The sequence below is a fragment of the Pteronotus mesoamericanus genome, unplaced genomic scaffold, assembly GCF_021234165.1.
Source record: "Pteronotus mesoamericanus isolate MK-2021 breed Mesoamerican mustached bat unplaced genomic scaffold, CSHL_Meso_final contig_269, whole genome shotgun sequence".
In the NCBI taxonomy this organism is placed as follows: domain Eukaryota; kingdom Metazoa; phylum Chordata; class Mammalia; order Chiroptera; family Mormoopidae; genus Pteronotus; species Pteronotus mesoamericanus.
In genome coordinates, this window is record NW_026555114.1 from 4,691,014 (window position 1) to 4,709,506 (window position 18,493).

An 18,493-nucleotide genomic window follows, 5' to 3' on the forward strand; every position below is an offset into this window, starting at 1 on the left:
TGTTTATTTGTTATTCTTACTCAACCATGAGTTCCTTAAGAGCAGAGACAGTGTCTGACAAATAGTTTAATAAATGTTTAATTAACATTGTTTTGGATAGTAGTTACCAGTTTTTTGTCTTGCAACCACTCCTCTCCAGTTGGTCTTACATGAGGTGTCTGCTGCACTCTTTCTAGGTGAACAATAGAAACAGAAGAACTATTCGCTTAGCTGACTTCTACGTAGTGTCAGCATCCCATCCAAGCCGACTTGGGCTATTTCCCCAGCTGTGAGCTGCATCCTGTCTGCCTCTTCTAACTCCTTGAAGTTTGAAAAAAAGGACCATTTATGTCAGATAATCTCATCAGATGCTGACAAGCTAGGGAACAAATTCTGTTACTGGTCTCTCAGGAAGAGATTTGGCTCCCAACTGTGATGTTTGTTCTAAGAATCAGTTTGTTGTTTTACAGAACTGGCTTTACTTTAATCTTTCTTTTTTTTCCCCAAAAAGTTTTGATAAGACTTCTGTAAAATCCAGCCAAAGCAACTCCTTGCTCTTGGACTTTGAAAAGCACCAATCCCATTTTACATAGCTGTGTTGTTCTGAGATGAAATTGGCCAGATGTGTTAATGACCATGTCCAGCTATCAGCTTTGAGATTCTGGCCAAATTACATCATAACCTAAGCAACAGAGAAGATACAACAAAGAAAAAGGCCAAATGGAACAGTCCCTCCCATATAAATGTGTTATCCAGTGGGTTGAAATGGGCTATATAACCCCAGGTTAGAGTAGACAGTATAAGTTGAGCTTTCAGGATGGGCACTGGTTGTGCATTTCAGCTGTGTTCTGTGAACTGGCATCATTGCTGAAAGGCTTGATTCTGAATACAGTCCATATTTTCTCCATATTTTGTAAAGAAGAATGTATTCACCCCTACCCCATACACAGAACATTAAAAGGGAAGTTTGCTGCAACCCTGTCATCTAGTAGGTACTTTAAATAGGATGAACATGGGAGTTAGAAATCTTCCAAATCATTTGTTTTCTGTAATACCAACAATGAGGTTCTGTGGTTCTTCACGAGTATCTAGCTCAGTCAAGTTCTCTTTTTTCCCAGCTTTATGGAGATGTAACTGACATATAACATTGGGTAGGTTTATGGTGTATAGTGTGACGGTTTCCAGTCAAGTTCTTAAACTGCTCTTATGTTCTTACCTAAGAACGAAAGTGTGTTTTTTTCCTGAACTATTGGAAATATAAACTTGAGAAAGAGGAAAGATCACTTTGATTTTGGTTTGAGGAATAAGAGACAAAGCATCTTTTTCAAGTAAACAATCAGAGCCATCAATATTCATCCATTCTGGGCTTAGAAATGACCCTCACCCAGATAGAACCAAGCTCCTTCCCTGCTCTGAGGAACAGGACAGAAATAATGTTAGGACTTCTAAAATAAAACTGAAAATACACAAAAGACGAAGCATAGATACGTCTAGTTTGAGTGAATGTCTTCCAAAATTGTCACATTTTCCTTCATAAGACCTTTTTACCATTGAGGAAAGAAAAGGTTACTTAAAGGTTTATCTTAGTGGAAATTACAGGTTATTTTGGTTTTGCATATGAATCAGTTGTGGATAAATTTGACCAAGGCCAAAGACAAAAATGTCGTAATTTGCACTTAAAAGAAAAAGATTACAAGTGATCATTTGATTTGAATTTCAATTGCTTCCTTCTTTAGATACCAACATTTGCAAACTGAAATATTATCTGTACCTGCCAAATATTATCTTTTTCTGATTTGTCATTGGAATAGGTAGCCACAATAAAGGAAAGACCTGCTGACTAACCACATCAATATTCCAAGTCAAATTGGAAAAAAGCTCTCTATCCTTTCTTTGTAACACTGTTTACAGTTTCCCCTACCCTCATCCACTCTTTTAAACACTAACCTTATGCATTTGTGATCCCCTTGAAAAATGAGACAAAAATATATTTGCTTAAATATGAACTTAATAGAAGGTATATCTCCAAATTCTTCTTGCTACTATTGAAATAGTACTCAGAGGATGAAATGGGCACTCATAGAATCTCTACTGTATCAAAGATCATAAACAATAGACAACAGCACAGAAAGAAGTTTCTTCCTGCTATGTCCCTTATACTCATTGTAGCTGTTTTTTATCTGTGACTCCATCATTTTATGTTCATAAGAGCCTTCGTAGCCCGGCCAGGTAGCTCAATCAGTCAGTGTTGTCCCTATATGCTAAGGTTGCAGGTCCGATACCCAGTCAGGGTACATACAAGAAACAACCAGTGAACGCATAAATAAGTGAGACAGCAGAATTGATGTTTCTTGCTCGCTCTCTGTGTCTCTCTCCCCTCACGTTCCTCTCTCTCTCTAAAAAAAAAAAAAAAAATCAATAAAAAACCCCTGTGTTCAGTCTGTGTTCTTTCCCCTAGCCCTGACAGCTGCAGCCGGAAGGGGCAAACTGGAGGTGTGTCGTCTGCTCTTGGAACAAGGAGCAGCAGTGGCCCAGCCAAACCGCCGGGGGGCAGTGCCTCTATTCAGCACTGTTCGCCAGGGCCACTGGCAGGTAAGCAGGGCAGTTAGTTTGAGTCCCGCGGGCAAGGGTGAGTTCTGGATGGGAATTTCTGATACATAGAGGAAAAAAAAATCACAAAGTTTGGGGTACCTAGCTCTTCTCATTTAGCTATCCCTGGGAGAGTCAGAGATCAAATCGCTTGGTACTACAATAGTGCAGGAACTTGAGAGCGTTCTTGCAGTGGAAAGTTACATGTAGAGGTGACTCCCCTGTACAGCAGTGAGAGTTCACACAGTGTAGGAGAGAGCACACCTGTGTCTCGAAACAGCTCTTCTGATGGCTCCTGTGTCTCTGCACTTGCAGATTGTTGATCTTTTGCTCACGCATGGAGCTGATGTCAACATGGCAGACAAGCAGGGCCGGACTCCCCTGATGATGGCTGCCTCTGAAGGCCATCTAGGAACTGTGGATTTTCTGCTTGCACAAGGTCAGTCCTGGGATGCCAGCGCTGGATGGTCAGTGCCCATAATAACACAAGGAACTCATGATTTCCAGTGATGGATTCCAAAAAATGTTAAAAACAGGTATCATTAATCCAGTTGGTTAAAAAATGAAAGTCCATCTACTCTCCTCTTATATGCATTGGGACCATTCTAACTCTGACATTCTTTATTTCCTTATGGCTTGAGGGATCTTTAGTATTCTAATCAAATTAACATACTTAAAACTCTTAAAATCAGTAATCTCCAAACTTTGAATTTTTAATGTATACTCAGTAAATGTTTGTCTTCTAGGGATTGTATTTTGATTTTAACTTTATTAATTATTTTGTAATCCTGAAAATCCTGCAAAATATTTTTCTTGAATCCAAAGGAGGCAAATGGAGGCTAAGACAATTGCTGAAAATGGGACCCTATTTGAGGACTGAGGATATTAATATCTACCTGTTGTCATAAATTCCTTTCGACATTTGCCAACATTCACATATCCCTGGTGAATGGGAAATAAGTTAAGGGATACATACCACCATCAAAACATTCCAAGCCCTTTTGATTGCTCTGACCTCATTTACCTGTGCAAAACAGTAGTGAGTGATAGTAGACCTCTGTAGGAGAGAAGCTGGAGTCACTGGTGACTCTGCGGTACCTACTAGAGCTTGAGCGTTTGCATGAAGCAAGAGACAGTGTGATTGTGATTGGTCTTAATGATTCCATTCCATTCAGCCTTTCCTGTTAGTAAATTGGACCTAAAACAGCTATCCATAAACACATACACTTTAAGGAAACCAACCTCCTGAATAATCATACACAGGTCCAAGAAGCTGAGGGTAGTTAAGTTAGGAAGAAGAAGTTTCTTCTAAGATTTCAAACTACAACTCGGTCAGCTACTTACTGGATCTTTAGCTGTGTCTTCCAGAGAGGATTTGTATCTACAACCTCAGCTCACAAGGTGGGGTCAGAATCAGAGAAGTGCTTTCCCATCATGCAAAATGGTTCTTGCTTCTCCAGTACAAGCTACCAAGGAAGTCTGGTTTCATGATATCTCTCCTCACTTCTGCTAAGAGGGGTTTGGGGGAAGAAGAGGGATGTGCCTAGATTCCCAGGATAAGATGTTGCAGGAGTAAATGGCCCAGAACAGCCCAAGTCTCCTGGAAAAGGCAGGGCCTCTTCAGCCACTGATAACTTTTAGGGAACTGCACAGTGTCTGCCATGTTCCAATAAAAGCTAACCGGGCACAGATTCTAGCAAGTTCTTCTCCCTTAACCACTGCAGAGATTCTGGTCTTTGTACTATTTCATTTTTCATACTTAAATCAAACGTTTTACTAAATCAACAAGTTATACAAACATTTATTTAGCCTACGTTATTTGTAGAACACTGGGCTATAGACTGATTTTTTTTTTTTTAAGATTTTATTTATTTTCAGTGAGAGAAGGAAGGAAAGGAGAAAGAGGGAGAGAAACATCAATGTGTGAGAGATACATTGATGTGTTGCCTCTCACACATCCCCAATCAGGGACCTGGTGTGCAACCCAGGCTTGTGCCCTGACACTGGGAATCGAGCCAGCGACCTTTCGGTTCACAGGCTGGTGCTCAATCCCCTGAGCCACTCTAGCCAGGGTGGACTGTGAGTGATTTTAAAAAATTAATATACTATAATCAGTGCCCTCAAAGTATCTATGATCTGGCAAAGAAGGGATGAAATGAAGATAAATAACTACCTTAAGAAGTGGAGACTCCTAAGTGCTCTGATAAAGGTATTCAAGTTAGAATAGGACAGACTTGGAAATTTGAATAGGAAAAATGTTCTGCTTTTACAGAGAGGGAGTAATATAGTTGAAAGGTGAAGAAGGATGAACGGTATGCAACAGGTTTGGGGAAATATTCAGGTTGTCTAATGAAGTACATGAGGACTGTTGGGAAATATAATGGGAAACATATGTGCAAAGAAATTGAAAAGGAACAGATTAAAAGAGTTTGGACTTAATTCTAAAGACAATGGGGGGCCTTTCAAGATTTTTAAAAGGGAATTGCTGCTGAAAAGTTTTGCTTTTGAAAAAAAAAATCACTCAGGCAGTAGTGTGAATAGTAGATTTGATGAAAGAATTATAGTGGACCAGTGGATCCATTAGCAAGTCATTGTAGTAGAATGGATGAGGGGTAATATGGCCCTAATCCAGGTGCAGTAGCTGTTAGAATAGAACAGAAATGCCAAGTGCAAAAACAATTTTGGATATAAAGATTGATTTCACATAGGAAATAAGGAGGTTGAGTTGAAGATAACTCCAAAGTCTGAAGATGAATGTTTGGGAGACCTGTGATTCCATTAACTGCAAGGGAGAGAGAAGAGAGAGGAGGAAGATTACAAATTGAATATTGGAAGTAAATTGAACATACGGGTTTATTTTATATGTATCCCCTTTTAATTCCTTAAATTTCAACTTTTCTCATATTTGGAAAATCAGTTTATCTGTAATATACATCCAGAACCACCTTATCCTGTTTTTTTTCCACCACTGGTGAACTCTCTCCAGGGAATTTATAGCTGTATCTGAGAAGACCCCTTGGATTTTGTCCCATACTCAAAGTCATTCCACATTAGAGGCAATGTTTTAATTGCAGAATGTACCATTATGAAACAATAACCCAGTACATAAATGGCTGTCATCAGTGTTAGAGGTATGGTGTCTTCCAGCCCTTCCTCCTGCTGTGCGAAGCCGCAGAGTCTGGTTATCTGACCTCTAGGGACACAGATACAAAGGTGATAGGCCACATAACTGCGGAGGAGACCCTGAGTGGCTGTGGCAGGTCCTTAGCTTGATCTGACATACGAATCCTGTCCTGCTGAGGATGCAGCCTGGAAAGTGTTTTGTGTGCAGTAAGTTGATCTCTAATTTTGTAAGTGTGACATGCCAACTGTGTGAAAAGAATTATCTTAGGTACTCTTCAAAACTTGCAAGGAAATAATAGGTTTTTTGCCATCGATCTAAGAGCTTACAGTATAGGCTGATAATCAAATGTATATTGAACTTTAGATTAATTACAAAACAGTGTGTCAAGTGAGTTTGATCTTTGCAGATAAAAATAGACATTTTGAAGGCAGATGCAGAATATAAAAGGGACTAAGAAAGTAGGCATGAGGTCATTGAAGGCTGACTAGTTGAATTAAACTTTGAATTTCCTCTGCGGCCTGGGCTTAGTGTCTTTCCATGAGTCCATTTCCCCCACATTCTATCACCAATGATAAACATGTACTGAACTCCTGTTTTATGAGAATCTCTCAAGAAGCTTATACTATTATAAATGAAAGGTTTTCACTGAGTTGAGAAGATATTCATTGAGAATTTATTACATGCAAGTAGGATATATTAGAAAAGTACAAAATAAGCTGACATGTTAAGCAGGTTCAAGAAGAGGTAACAGTGAATGGTGAGAAGCTTCTTGGAGACAGGGATTTGAGGTGATTCCTAGGAAATGAATAGAAGTGAGGCAAGTGGTAGGGAAGGAAAAAGCATTCCACACATGCGAGCAACATAACCAAAGTGAGGGTTCAGGAATATTTGTGGGAGATGCTAGAGGAGTGAGCTCATCCATTTCACCAATGTCAAGCATTCTCCCAAGAGGGTAATTAAACTAAAGGACAGAGTGTGATTGGGGATAGATTGTGGAGAACCTGGAATACGCAGTAACACAGCTGGACTCTCTTCTACTGACAGCCTGTAGGATCAATTTTTTTAACAGTTTTTATTGAAAGGTAACTCACATACCCAAAACAAAAGCTATGCTTCAGCAGAATGTACACCTTAAGTACCAGCTTCCCTCCTGCTATGAATTTTCATGTTTCCTCAGTCCTGCATTATACTTGCTTTTGTAGGTGCCTCCATTGCTCTGATGGACAAAGAAGGATTGACAGCCCTCAGCTGGGCTTGTTTGAAGGGTCATCTCTCTGTAGTACGTTCTCTGGTGGACAATGGAGCTGCCACAGACCATGCTGACAAGAATGGCCGCACCCCACTGGATCTGGCAGCTTTCTATGGTGATGCTGAGGTGGTAAGTGTCTTTAAACAAGCCTCTGGGCCATAGGGAGAGGGAAGGTTCTCCATTCTTAATGTTTTCTGGGTTTGAGGGTTGTGTATGGTGATTCCTGATAAAAAGTTCTTGGATCTATACCTGATAGAAGACAGGAATATTCAAAACACCATTAAAGACCAACAGTATAGATACGACCTAAAGTACCATGGCTGCCGAGCATGGTTCAGACCAGCAGTTGAGTAAAGGGTGGGCAGCAACCACAGCCCTCAGCAGAGCAGTGCTGAGCCATTGCTCTTGTGTTAACTGTTCTGCTTGATCCATACACTAGGTCCAGTTCCTGGTGGATCATGGGGCCATGATCGAGCACGTCGACTACAGTGGAATGCGCCCATTGGATAGGGCAGTGGGGTGCCGGAACACTTCTGTCGTTGTCACTCTTCTGAAGAAAGGAGCCAAGATAGGTAGGAGAAAGGAAGAAGGTGCTGGCCATCTGTGCCCAGGGGCCAGACTGGCCCGGTGGTCTGGCTGCCCTGGGTGTTTGGTGTGAGTGTATATAGTTTCCCTTCTGCCCTGTCCCAGTTATTGTCCAAGAGAACAGGAAGGCACTTGTCCCAGAGAAAGCCATCTGAGCCATGGCCTATGCTACCCTGTATCTACAATCAAATGGTTATATGCCATGCCCCTAGTAGCCTTAGCCAAGAGGCTGCTCTGACCTTAAGCTAACGCCTCTGTACCAGCCCCACCCTGTGAGCATCCTGGATCCCTGCACGGCCGTGAGCCTTTGCTTTCCCTTGCTCTGTGTGTGCTGCAGACTCGAGACCCTGCTGCTGCTGTCCCGTTCGCTGCCCTCCCACAGATCTCTAGACAAGGGTTGGCTTATATGCTGGCTTTTTTGCTGCCTGCCTCTCACTGCTGCTTTTTCCTTCTTTTTTTTTTTTTTCACCTTCATCCATTTTTTTTTCCTCTCCTACAACTTTTTGTTTTCTCCTTTCTTTGAAGGTTGTCAGACGTTACCGAGTCGCCCACGAGGTATATTTCACCGCTGTCAGCATCAGGCGTGGTCTGATGGCTTGGTCAGCTTTGCCTTCTCCTCTTTGATTTAGCCTGCATGAGTTCCCCACACCTCTAATCTTTTAATTTACTTCACCTTAAAAGAAGATTTTTTTTTAATGACTGTTGTAGAGAATAACTTGAACTTTTCATAACTAACCCTGAAAAGCTAGTTGGTAAATAATTCAGGCATCTGTAAACTAATCGATTTAACCTTTTCTTTCTCTCTGGGGGCTTGTTTCACGTCTGTTTGACATTGGGACTATGCTCCTGGTTCACAGTAAATCCAGGGAGTTGTATTCAATACTGACAAATTAAGGGAGCCTTTAGAGCTTGAATGGTTTCCCTCTGCAAAGTACATATTTAAATATTAACTAAACACCTGGGGGCTTTGAGTCCCAGATCTAAAATAAATTACTCTTTTTGGATATTTAAAATCTTATGGTGACATTTAATGTAAACCCCTTCCAATTTTCTTACTTAAAATAACTCCATACTAAGCCATTGCCTGCCCAAGTATTCATACAATGTGCAGGCTTTGCTGCCCTCCTGTGGCGCAAACCAAGACAGTTAAGATATTCTTATTTTAAGGTGAATACAAATCCAATGCAGCTTCTTGGTAGTGGGAGTCACTAAGATACTCCCAGGTCTAAAAGATGAGGCAATTGTTGTGGAACAAGTTGTTCTCTCAGCAGAAATTTCCCCAGGATGTTTTTTTCACCTAGCTTCCTACCACCCTTACATTGTATGAGTTTTTTACCCATCATGCATCCTGTACACTACAGGTCCAGCCACATGGGCGATGGCCACCTCCAAACCAGACATCATGATCATCCTGTTGAGCAAGCTGATGGAAGAGGGGGACATGTTTTATAAGGTGAGGGGAGGGAGGAACAAAGTTTCCTCAGAACAGCAGCTGTTTTCTGCATATGGAATCTACCAGAGTCTCAACAGTTCACATTTTTGGCTCTAGAGACAAAGGGAGAATGCCATCCCTCAGTGACAGGCTCATAAATTGAGGATCCTGGGTTTTTGCCTTCCCAATAAGAGGGCAAGTATAGCCTACCTGTGCCTATAGTTGATCAACCTAAAGACCTAGTTTTAACCACTGATAGGCAGTTACATGGATTCTACATGGAATCTGATAAGTGGGACCTGAAAATTTATGGGACAAGTAAAAGTAAAATTATGTAGTACAGATATTTCCAGTCCATGGGAGAGTCATTGATCTTTCATATTTAATGTATACATAAATTTTAAAGTATGTAGTAATAATAGTTTATTAGTATCTCTGAGTAAGATGCAGTAACCAAGACAAAGAGCAATTTTAAGATTTGCTTGAAGTCACTCACTAAGTGACAGTAGCAACAAAGAGTAGAGTCTTTTTGTACTGACATTTCAAGCTGAAGGCTCTGTACCCTAATACAAACTCTCATGGCCTATAACAAGTCTTTTAAGAACATTCCATGTCAGAATTACCTCACTGTGTTAAGATTAGCTGAATCTCCTCCTCCTCAAGGTAAATACAAATCCAACCCAGCTGTTGGCAATGGGCATCACAGACCCAAAGATGAGGAAATGATTGTGAAGCATGTGATTCCCCACCATGAAAGGAGTGTACAGAGTTCCTGAGAGCAGGTGGTATTTCCTGAGGGTCTTTGAGAGAGAGTCATGATAATCTAAGATTCTTAGGCTCCTAGGAAACTTGAGTCCTGGCCCAAACATGATTTCACATGACTTCAAGGAAGGGCCTCTTTCACTGTCAGACTTGCGGACTTCAGAATGGCACTGCCCTCAAGAATCTGAACCCTGGTTATAAGATAGCTTCTGATAGTCTAAGACAAGGAGTCCTACCGTTTAATGAGAATGGGCAGAGCTACTGCTGTTCCCACCCAGAATTCTACCTTGGAAGACTCCAAATCTCTCCTTAATGAGAGGTGCTAAAAGGAAAATAAGAGACAGGGGTCCCTGGTAAAGCTGCAGCTATACAGAGGAAGTAGAGCAGATAAAGATCAGCTAAAGGATCGAGGGTCCCTTCTACCTCATTCTCAGCTCAGCTTATAGACTTTTCAAATACAAATTATAAGAAAGGTTCAAGGCTCCTGTGACTCGGTCCCTAAATTGGTGATAGCTTTACTTCATCTTGGAAAATCCCTCCTACATAGTCAGAATTATAAACTCTAAACTTCACTTCTCTACTACTGCTCTACCCACACCCTTCCCAAAAACGAGGAAAACCATTATATTATTTTAGGCCATGAGATTAGGGAACCAGCAGCTAACTTGTTTTAGATCCTGTATCCTTTGTGAGGATGAGAATGACCTGTTCCAGAGGACTGGCAAGTTGGAACATCAAGCAAGGAAAGAGTTTTCCAGACAAGCCAAAATTCAGGAAGTAGTAAGAACTTAGGGGTGCTTCAGACTAGGAAATGATATGTGTTGCAGGGATATAAGGTCAAGAAAAAGCTCCTTTGAAATGAGTGAGGTCAGTCCCTTAGGAATCCAGCTGGATGCCAGGCCTTTTACTCACCAAGGCTTTGTTTCTCTGGCTTGTATCTTGGGAAGCCCCTTCCGCCATGCCTTTCCCGCCTTATATCTCACCTTCAATACCAAACCTAATCTCTAGGGGGCTTTTAGAAGGGTTAACCCTTAGTAATAACTGGAGAGAGAGCAGGAAGGGAGTGGAACCAAACTTAACTGCTCAGCAGACCGACTGTGTGTTTTGCCATTTTGTCCTCCCATTAGAAAGGTAAAGTAAAGGAGGCTGCCCAGCGCTACCAGTACGCTCTGAAGAAATTCCCTAGAGAAGGGTTTGGTGAGGACTTGAAAACCTTCCGGGAACTGAAGGTGTCTCTTCTCCTCAACCTCTCTCGATGTCGCAGGAAAATGAACGTAAGTCTCTCTCATCCCGGCTCCTTCCCGCAGCCCTGGAAGCTGACAGTCCATGTCACTCACTAGCTTTTACCAGGCCCTGAAACCCTTCTCTGGCCCATTTGGAACTTGGTTGTCCTTCACAGAGCACTGACATTTGCAATTTGAAAGAAATTAAGTATAATCCATATCTCAAACTGTAAAAAAGTTAATGCTGTGGACACTTTATAGCTTATTGAATGTTCATAATTCCTGCTGAAAGTTATTGGAATACTATCATCATCTTCCCCACCCCTAAATGAACTTTCTGGTCTTTGGGAAGATGTGAGAGGAGTTGTCACTACAATTCCAGCTACAATTAGATACGAATTTTAGTCATTCCCTTCCTTTCTAGAAGACCCTTAAGTCATTTGTAGATGGGCTGGAAAGAGGGCTCAGGACCGTGAACTTCAAGGTTTAACCTCTAAGGCTAATCCTTAACTTTCCACTTCTTTCCTCATCTTTTTATCCTAGCATGTCATGTCCCTTCTTTTTGCAGAAAAAAACTGTTTAAATTCTTCCTGGTCCTTGATTATCTCCCAGATTGTCCTTGGTCCTTCTTGTCTGCCTTGCAGATACAGTCTCTGATGCCCTCAGCAACCTTAATATGCATACACTCCAGGGCCAAGAACCCTCTCTCAGATACTGGGAATAGCTAAGATCCTGTAGGAATCAGACATCCACCAGCCTGAGGTCTTGCAGTTCATCAAGAGATAGACATAATCCAAGCCAAACAGGAATGTCGATCAATAAAGAACAGTGAGATTTCAGCCTCAGTGGCAATGGATCTGCTGTCAATACCAGAAAAATTATTTGTGTATATGATCTTCGTAGCATCCATCTAAAACCTGACAATGAAAAGAGCCCTCATACAGACTTGGGTGTCTCAGAGGACACGGAGCTCTAAGAGGCAGAGTTGCACTGGGTACTGAGGAGAGTGGGGCTGCAGTTCCCATGGTGTGGGGGAGGTGCTTTAGGGGAAGGCGATGAGGTTCTTATATGAAACAAAGGAATCTTTACCGGGATCTCCGGTGACACCATGTGGTGAGAGTGAGACAAAGTGCAGGAGCTGCTGCTAACCTGCTGGCTACTTGTTTGCCTAACAAATAGTATATTTCTTAAAAATAATCTTCCAAAACATAATGATTGTCTCAAAAGAAAAGATTAAAGGGTAAGGTTGGAAACAGTAGGGATAGAAAACAACCTTGATAAGGTAGAATACTTTTTCTCCAGCTCTACATTTGTTCAGAAACAATAATCATACTCTGCTTAGCACCTGAAGTCTGTCTTCCTGGATAGAAAATTGACCATTAATTTTTTTCTCTTTTTTAAGTTTTATCTGGGGCCCAGAACAAGGCCTTTGTGCTGCCTGAGGCCTTGCATTAGGAATCACAGGTGTAACCAGAGGCTACTGTGCCATATCATGGTTTTGACATTAGAGGAGAAGGGGAAAACATCTCTTCTGTTTAAGGGGAAAACCTATAGCTTTGTGCCCCAGCAAGCCTCTGTGATCATGAGAGGTGGTGCTAGCACAGACCCCAGTCACAGACAGGGTCCTCTTTTGGTTTTTCTATTTACAGTGTTTCTTAAGTAAAGAACCAGTTAAGAGAAGGAACAGATCAGAGAAGCCCTCTGAAATAGAAAGGAAACAGCTATGTACTGAGCATCTACTAGGTATATACAGGGCATTCAAATGCTGTGTTGCTCTTAATCCTAACTGTGAAGTAGGTGTGAATGAGAAAACATACAACATACTCTGAAGGTTCACAAAGCAGACCAGAGAATTGAACCCAGGTTTACTGTCCCTACTCCATCTAGTTTACATTGTCAGTGCAGAACCCATCCTCCTGGATTTCCCTCATCCCTTAGGAAACCAAAGAATAGTGGGTACAGCAGAAAGGTGGGAGGTAGGATGAGGTTCTACGTGAGGTATAGATGTGTGTTTGCTTCATACACATGTGTGTAACAGGAGTTCAGGTTTTAACCCTGACCAGTGTGGGTAAGTGGGCTGGATGTCATCCCGTAAACCAGAAGGTTGCAGGCTCAGTTCCCAGTCAGGGAGCGTGCAGGAGGCAACCAACCGATGTTTCTCTCACATCCATGTTTCTCCCCACCTCTTTCTCCCACCCTTCCCGCTCTCTAAAAATAAATACAATCTTTAAAAAAATAAAAGTTCAGGTTTCCAACTTCAGGTGCTTCATTGGGTTTACATTTGGCTTCTGGGCTAGAAAGAACTTTTGATAGAAAGGCATTTTTATACTTATGGGCAGATAAAAGCCCATGAGAGGTCAAACAGCCGCACAGGACAAAGACAGAAGGAACTTTCAGGCTGTGGGCCACATGGCTAGAGCCATACCAGGCATGTCAGGAATTCCAGGTGTTCCATCCATAAGTGTCAAAAGAAAATGTACATATGATCTGTGTTATTCCCAAATTGTCTATTTTTCATATCTTCAATGACTCATTTGCACACCTATTGTAATGACAGGATTTTGGAATGGCGGAGGAATTTGCTACTAAGGCCCTGGAGCTGAAACCGAAATCTTATGAAGCTTACTATGCAAGAGCAAGGGCAAAACGCAGCAGCAGGTGAGGAGAGAGAGAGAGAGGGTAAAAAGCAAGAGGTCTCTTTTCTGAAAATCTGGTCAAGGCAATGTAGGCCATCGTAGGGCATACGTACCCAAGTGTGTCTGTCCCTGAGGACTCTCAGGGCCAAGCTTTGGGGATGGCTCCCGTAGCACATACTCAGCTTAAGATTGGCAAATCTTTGGGGATATGGAAATCTAGAGCATTTTGCTTTGGAAAAATGCCTTTTCATTGTTGGAGAATGGCACCTTCTTCTGAGAAGCCTCAGCAATATCTCAATCACTTTTTAACCCCCAAAGCAGATAGCATAAGGAGACACTGGTGACTTAAGAAGAGATGACTTAAGCAAACATCCTCTCGACCCTTTTAGAGGGAAAAGTAGAATAGCTCACTTGCATCACAGGCTCCTCTTTGCTTTCCTGTATGCATTTTGGGAATCCTTGGCTTGTTTAGTCTTCCTGCTGGGGCTTCCCTCAAGTCTGGTGGCATCAAACCTCCTTTTCCCCTGCCACCGCCACACCACACACGCACGGAGACAGGAGGCCCTCGATGCCACGATTGAGAGGGTCCATGAGAAACTCCTTCCCTTGTGCCTGTCAGCTATGATTTGGCCAGTGGGCAGGAACAGCCCCAGAAAGACCTAGAACCTGCCATCAGTGACCTTTGGATAACTTGTCACTGTCCTTGATGCTTCCTACCTAGCGTCCCGCCCTTCTCCCAAACTGCCTGGGAAAGAACTGCTTCAGGTTCACTGACATAACCAGGGCGGGGATATGGTCCTAAAAATCAAACCCAGGAAAAGTCCAGTGATGACAGTGGCGGCAACGTTAGTCTTAACTAGCTGGGATGGCGAAGTTCTTCAGAAGCCTGACTATCAAATTCTCTTTCCCACAGGATAGTTCCTTCCCCACAAGGCCAATTCTCCTTTTCTGGGAAGTATTAACAGAGAGGATGGGAATATCTCTGACAGTCACGTCCTCATTTGTAAATTAGAAATCTGAGCTGCCTAGTCACCAAGCCCAACCCCTTCCCAGCTTTCATGGAGCAGAAAGAAGAGGAGCCAGTACTGTGGGACGAGGGATAGAAAGGGCAGAGGATGGAACAGGCTTGAAACTTGGAGCCAAAATATCAAGAATATTTAAAAAAAAAAAAAAAATTCTGCTGGATCAGCAAAATGTTTAAATATTGTAGTTACTGTTTTGTTCCTAAGCTAATTGACAGTGACCCTGTAAATGACAACCCCACCCGGCCCTCACACTGCCTGGTGTGCATTTGGGCACTGAGAGAGTCTTCCTGAAGGGCCTGGCTGGACTGACAAAATGGGGACATTCCTCCACAAGTCCCAGAGAGGCCAGGGAAGATGGAGGCAGAACAGGTTAGGGAATCATTCTGGACTCTTCTAGAATGACAGCCTACCTGTTTCCTTCCTTACCAGTCAAATGAAACCAAAAAGTCCCTGACACCCACAGATGTTATCACAGTTCTCTGATGTAGTGACCATGTTCTCAGCTCTGGGTGATTCCTGTTGATTCAGAATAACTCCAGTTCCTGTGTTTACATTTTGTCAAGCAGACAGTTTGCAGCAGCCTTAGAGGACCTGAACGAGGCCATCAAGCTGTGTCCAAACAACCGTGAGATCCAGAGACTTCTGATGAGAGTGGAGGAGGAATGTAGACAGATGCAGCAGCAGCAGCAGCCACCGCCACCACAGCCACCTCAGCAGCAGCTGCCAGAAGAAACAGAACCTGAACCACAGCATGAAGATATATACTCTGCGCAAGACATATTCGAAGAGGAGTACCTGGAACAGGATGTTGAAAATGTTTCCATTGGCCTCCAGACGGAGGCACGGCCCAGTCAGGGGCTCCCCATCATCCAGAGCCCACCCTCCTCTCCAGCTCATCGGGACTCTGCCTACATCTCTAGCTCACCGCTTGGCTCTCATCAGGTGTTTGACTTCCGGTCCAGTAGTTCTGTAGGTTCTCCCACTAGACAGGGCTATCAGTCCACCTCACCTGCTCTTTCTCCCACTCACCAGAACTCTCATTACAGGCCTAGTCCACCACATACTTCCCCAGCTCATCAGGGTGGATCTTACCGCTTTAGCCCCCCTCCTGTGGGAGGACAGAGTAAAGAATACCCAAGCCCTCCCCCTTCCCCTCTCCGCAGAGGCCCTCAGTATCGGGCCAGCCCTCCGGCTGAAAGCATGAGTGTCTACAGATCCCAGTCAGGCTCACCCGTGCGCTACCAGCAAGAAACAAATGTTAGTCAGCTTCCTGGCAGACCAAAATCTCCATTATCCAAAATGGCCCAGCGGCCCTACCAGATGCCTCAGCTCCCTGTGGCAGTTCCCCAGCAAGGGCTCAGGCTACAGCCTGCGAAGGCCCAGATCGTGAGAAGCAACCAGCCCAGCTCTGCAGTTCATTCAAGCACTGTCATCTCCACAGGGGCCTATGGTCAAGTAGCCCATTCAATGGCTAGTAAATACCAGTCTTCACAAGGAGACATAGGAGTAAGTCAGAGCCGGTTGGTTTATCAAGGGTCAATTGGGGGGATTGTAGGGGATGGGAGACCCGTGCAGCATGTCCAGGCCAGTCTGAGTGCAGGTGCCATCTGTCAGCACGGAGGGTTGGCCAAAGAAGACCTTCCACAGCGACCTTCCTCAGCATATCGAGGTGGCATAAGATACAGCCAGACACCACAGATTGGACGTAGCCAGTCCGCATCCTATTACCCAGTCTGTCACTCAAAACTTGACCTGGAGCGTTCCTCCAGCCAGCTAGGTTCGCCTGATGTGTCACATCTAATCAGAAGACCTATTGGTGTCAACCCTAATGAAATCAAACCTCACCCACCAACTCCCAGGCCACTGCTGCACTCCCAAAGCGTAGGTCTTCGCTTCTCTCCGTCTAGCAATAGTATCTCATCCACCTCCAACCTAACTCCTACCTTCCGGCCATCCTCCTCGATTCAACAAATGGAGATCCCACTAAAACCGGCATATGATAGGTCATGTGACGAGCTGTCGCCAGTGTCTCCCACTCAGGGAGGTTACCCCAGTGAGCCTACCCGATCCAGGACCACACCATTCATGGGCATCATAGATAAAACAGCCCGGACTCAACAGTACCCCCACCTTCACCAGCAGAATCGGACCTGGGCAGTGTCATCTGTGGATACCGTTCTCAGTCCCACATCTCCAGGCAACTTGCCTCAGCCTGAGTCCTTCAGCCCGCCATCTTCCATCAGCAACATTGCCTTTTATAACAAAACCAACAATGCACAGAATGGCCATTTGCTGGAGGACGATTATTACAGCCCCCATGGGATGCTGGCTAACGGATCCCGCGGAGACCTCTTAGAGAGAGTCAGCCAGGCCTCCTCATACCCCGATGTGAAGGTGGCTCGGACCCTCCCCGTGGCTCAGGCATATCAGGACAACCTGTACAGGCAGTTGTCCCGGGACTCTCGACAAGGGCAGACATCCCCTATCAAACCAAAGAGACCATTTGTGGAGTCTAATGTTTAAAAGACGTTTGTTGGAGTGAGACCCATATGTTTTCACTGCATATTTTCAGGCTTGGTTTCCACATTTGAGGTAGTTCTCTAGCTTAATTTCTCATGTAGTTTCTGTGTGGTGTTCAGAGGTGGCAGCCCACATGCTGAAATCCTTTGCATGCAGCCGACTGGGAAGCTGGCCTCCAGTGAGCCAGGACTTCAGTTTATCCTGTCTGTGCCCCAGCCACATGCTCTCTCTCTCTCTTCAGACGCCAACGAGGAGATTGTTGTGCCGTGTGCTTTAACCCAGGGAGATCAGACACACTGGTCAGCTTTTTCCAGGAGACAATCGCTTTCACTGACGTTCTTGTGTAAATGTTTTCTCTCTTTTTTTACAAAAATAAGATGTTCTTGTTCATTTTCTTCTAGGAACTTTAGAAAGAGTATGATGCCCCTTTGCCTTTGCATTTGTATCCAGTGTTATCCAAATAGCCAGCCCCAGTGCATTCTTGTGCCATGGTCTCCTCCCTGGACTGCCAGCTCCCTGCGGTCGTTAGGTCTTGAATGTTCATTTAGGTTATTGCTGGTCTTCCTGGGGGGATAAAGGATCAAGGAGAAAGAGAGAAATAAGTCTGTGTAATTGGAAGGAAAAAAATAATTATTTGAAATGTCACTACATTGATTTTCTAAGAAGTATTTTCAGAACATTTAAAAAAAACAACCATCCCTTTAAATATTTCACCCAGCCAAGGAAATTGGATGAGAATCATGGATATTTTTAATAATTCACTGAAAATTATTCTTTAGATTTTTTGCCAACTATTAACCACTAAAGATTACTGATTTTCCATGGGTGAGGTCAGGAATAAATAAATACATAGAAAGAGAGAGAGAAGGAAAGACTGTTCTGGATTCTCGTTTGAAAGGCTGTACTAAATCTTTGGAGAAATCTCCCTTTTAGATCCTGACATATTGCTGAGCATCATATTCCACAAAGAGTAAACTCTTCCTGAGGATTGGCTGGTGCAATATCCTGTCAGTGGGACCTTCGCCTGGAGCCAGAGTTTGTTCTACTGGCCCTCTTTTTTTTAAACCCAGAAGAAATTGGTTCTTTGAGAAGCAAATTGAATTCTCATGGGAGTGAAAGACTTATTCCCAAAGTTCGCACCCAGGGCCATTGCAGTCCATGCCAGATGTCTAATTCCATGTTGTGAGCTATAGTTTTATTATCTATTCATTTTTTTTAATTTTTTTTTTTTTTTTTTTTTTTTTTTAGTCAGGAATGTTTGGGGAGTGATATTTGAAAACCAGGCACCGCAAAGTGTCTCCTTTCAGGGTGAAGAAGGACCCCTTTCAGCCTGGGTGGGGCACATGAGATAGAAATTCTGATGCAGTCA

General features: G+C 43.3%; 1 protein-coding gene across 1 annotated transcript in view; it reads left to right on the forward strand.

Annotated features, from left to right (window-relative positions):
* Positions 1-18,284, forward strand: part of TANC2 (tetratricopeptide repeat, ankyrin repeat and coiled-coil containing 2) — a 288,620-nt gene extending 270,336 nt beyond the window's left edge. Inside the window, exons 20-28 of the mRNA XM_054574907.1 lie at positions 2,438-2,571; positions 2,884-3,007; positions 6,895-7,070; positions 7,381-7,513; positions 8,052-8,081; positions 8,888-8,979; positions 10,848-10,994; positions 13,501-13,601; positions 15,171-18,284. Of these exons, the coding sequence (XP_054430882.1) occupies positions 2,438-2,571; positions 2,884-3,007; positions 6,895-7,070; positions 7,381-7,513; positions 8,052-8,081; positions 8,888-8,979; positions 10,848-10,994; positions 13,501-13,601; positions 15,171-17,127 (2,894 nt within the window). The 3' untranslated portion in view covers positions 17,128-18,284. The remainder of the gene's footprint in view (positions 1-2,437; positions 2,572-2,883; positions 3,008-6,894; positions 7,071-7,380; positions 7,514-8,051; positions 8,082-8,887; positions 8,980-10,847; positions 10,995-13,500; positions 13,602-15,170) is intronic.
* The last annotated feature ends 209 nt before the right edge of the window (positions 18,285-18,493 follow it).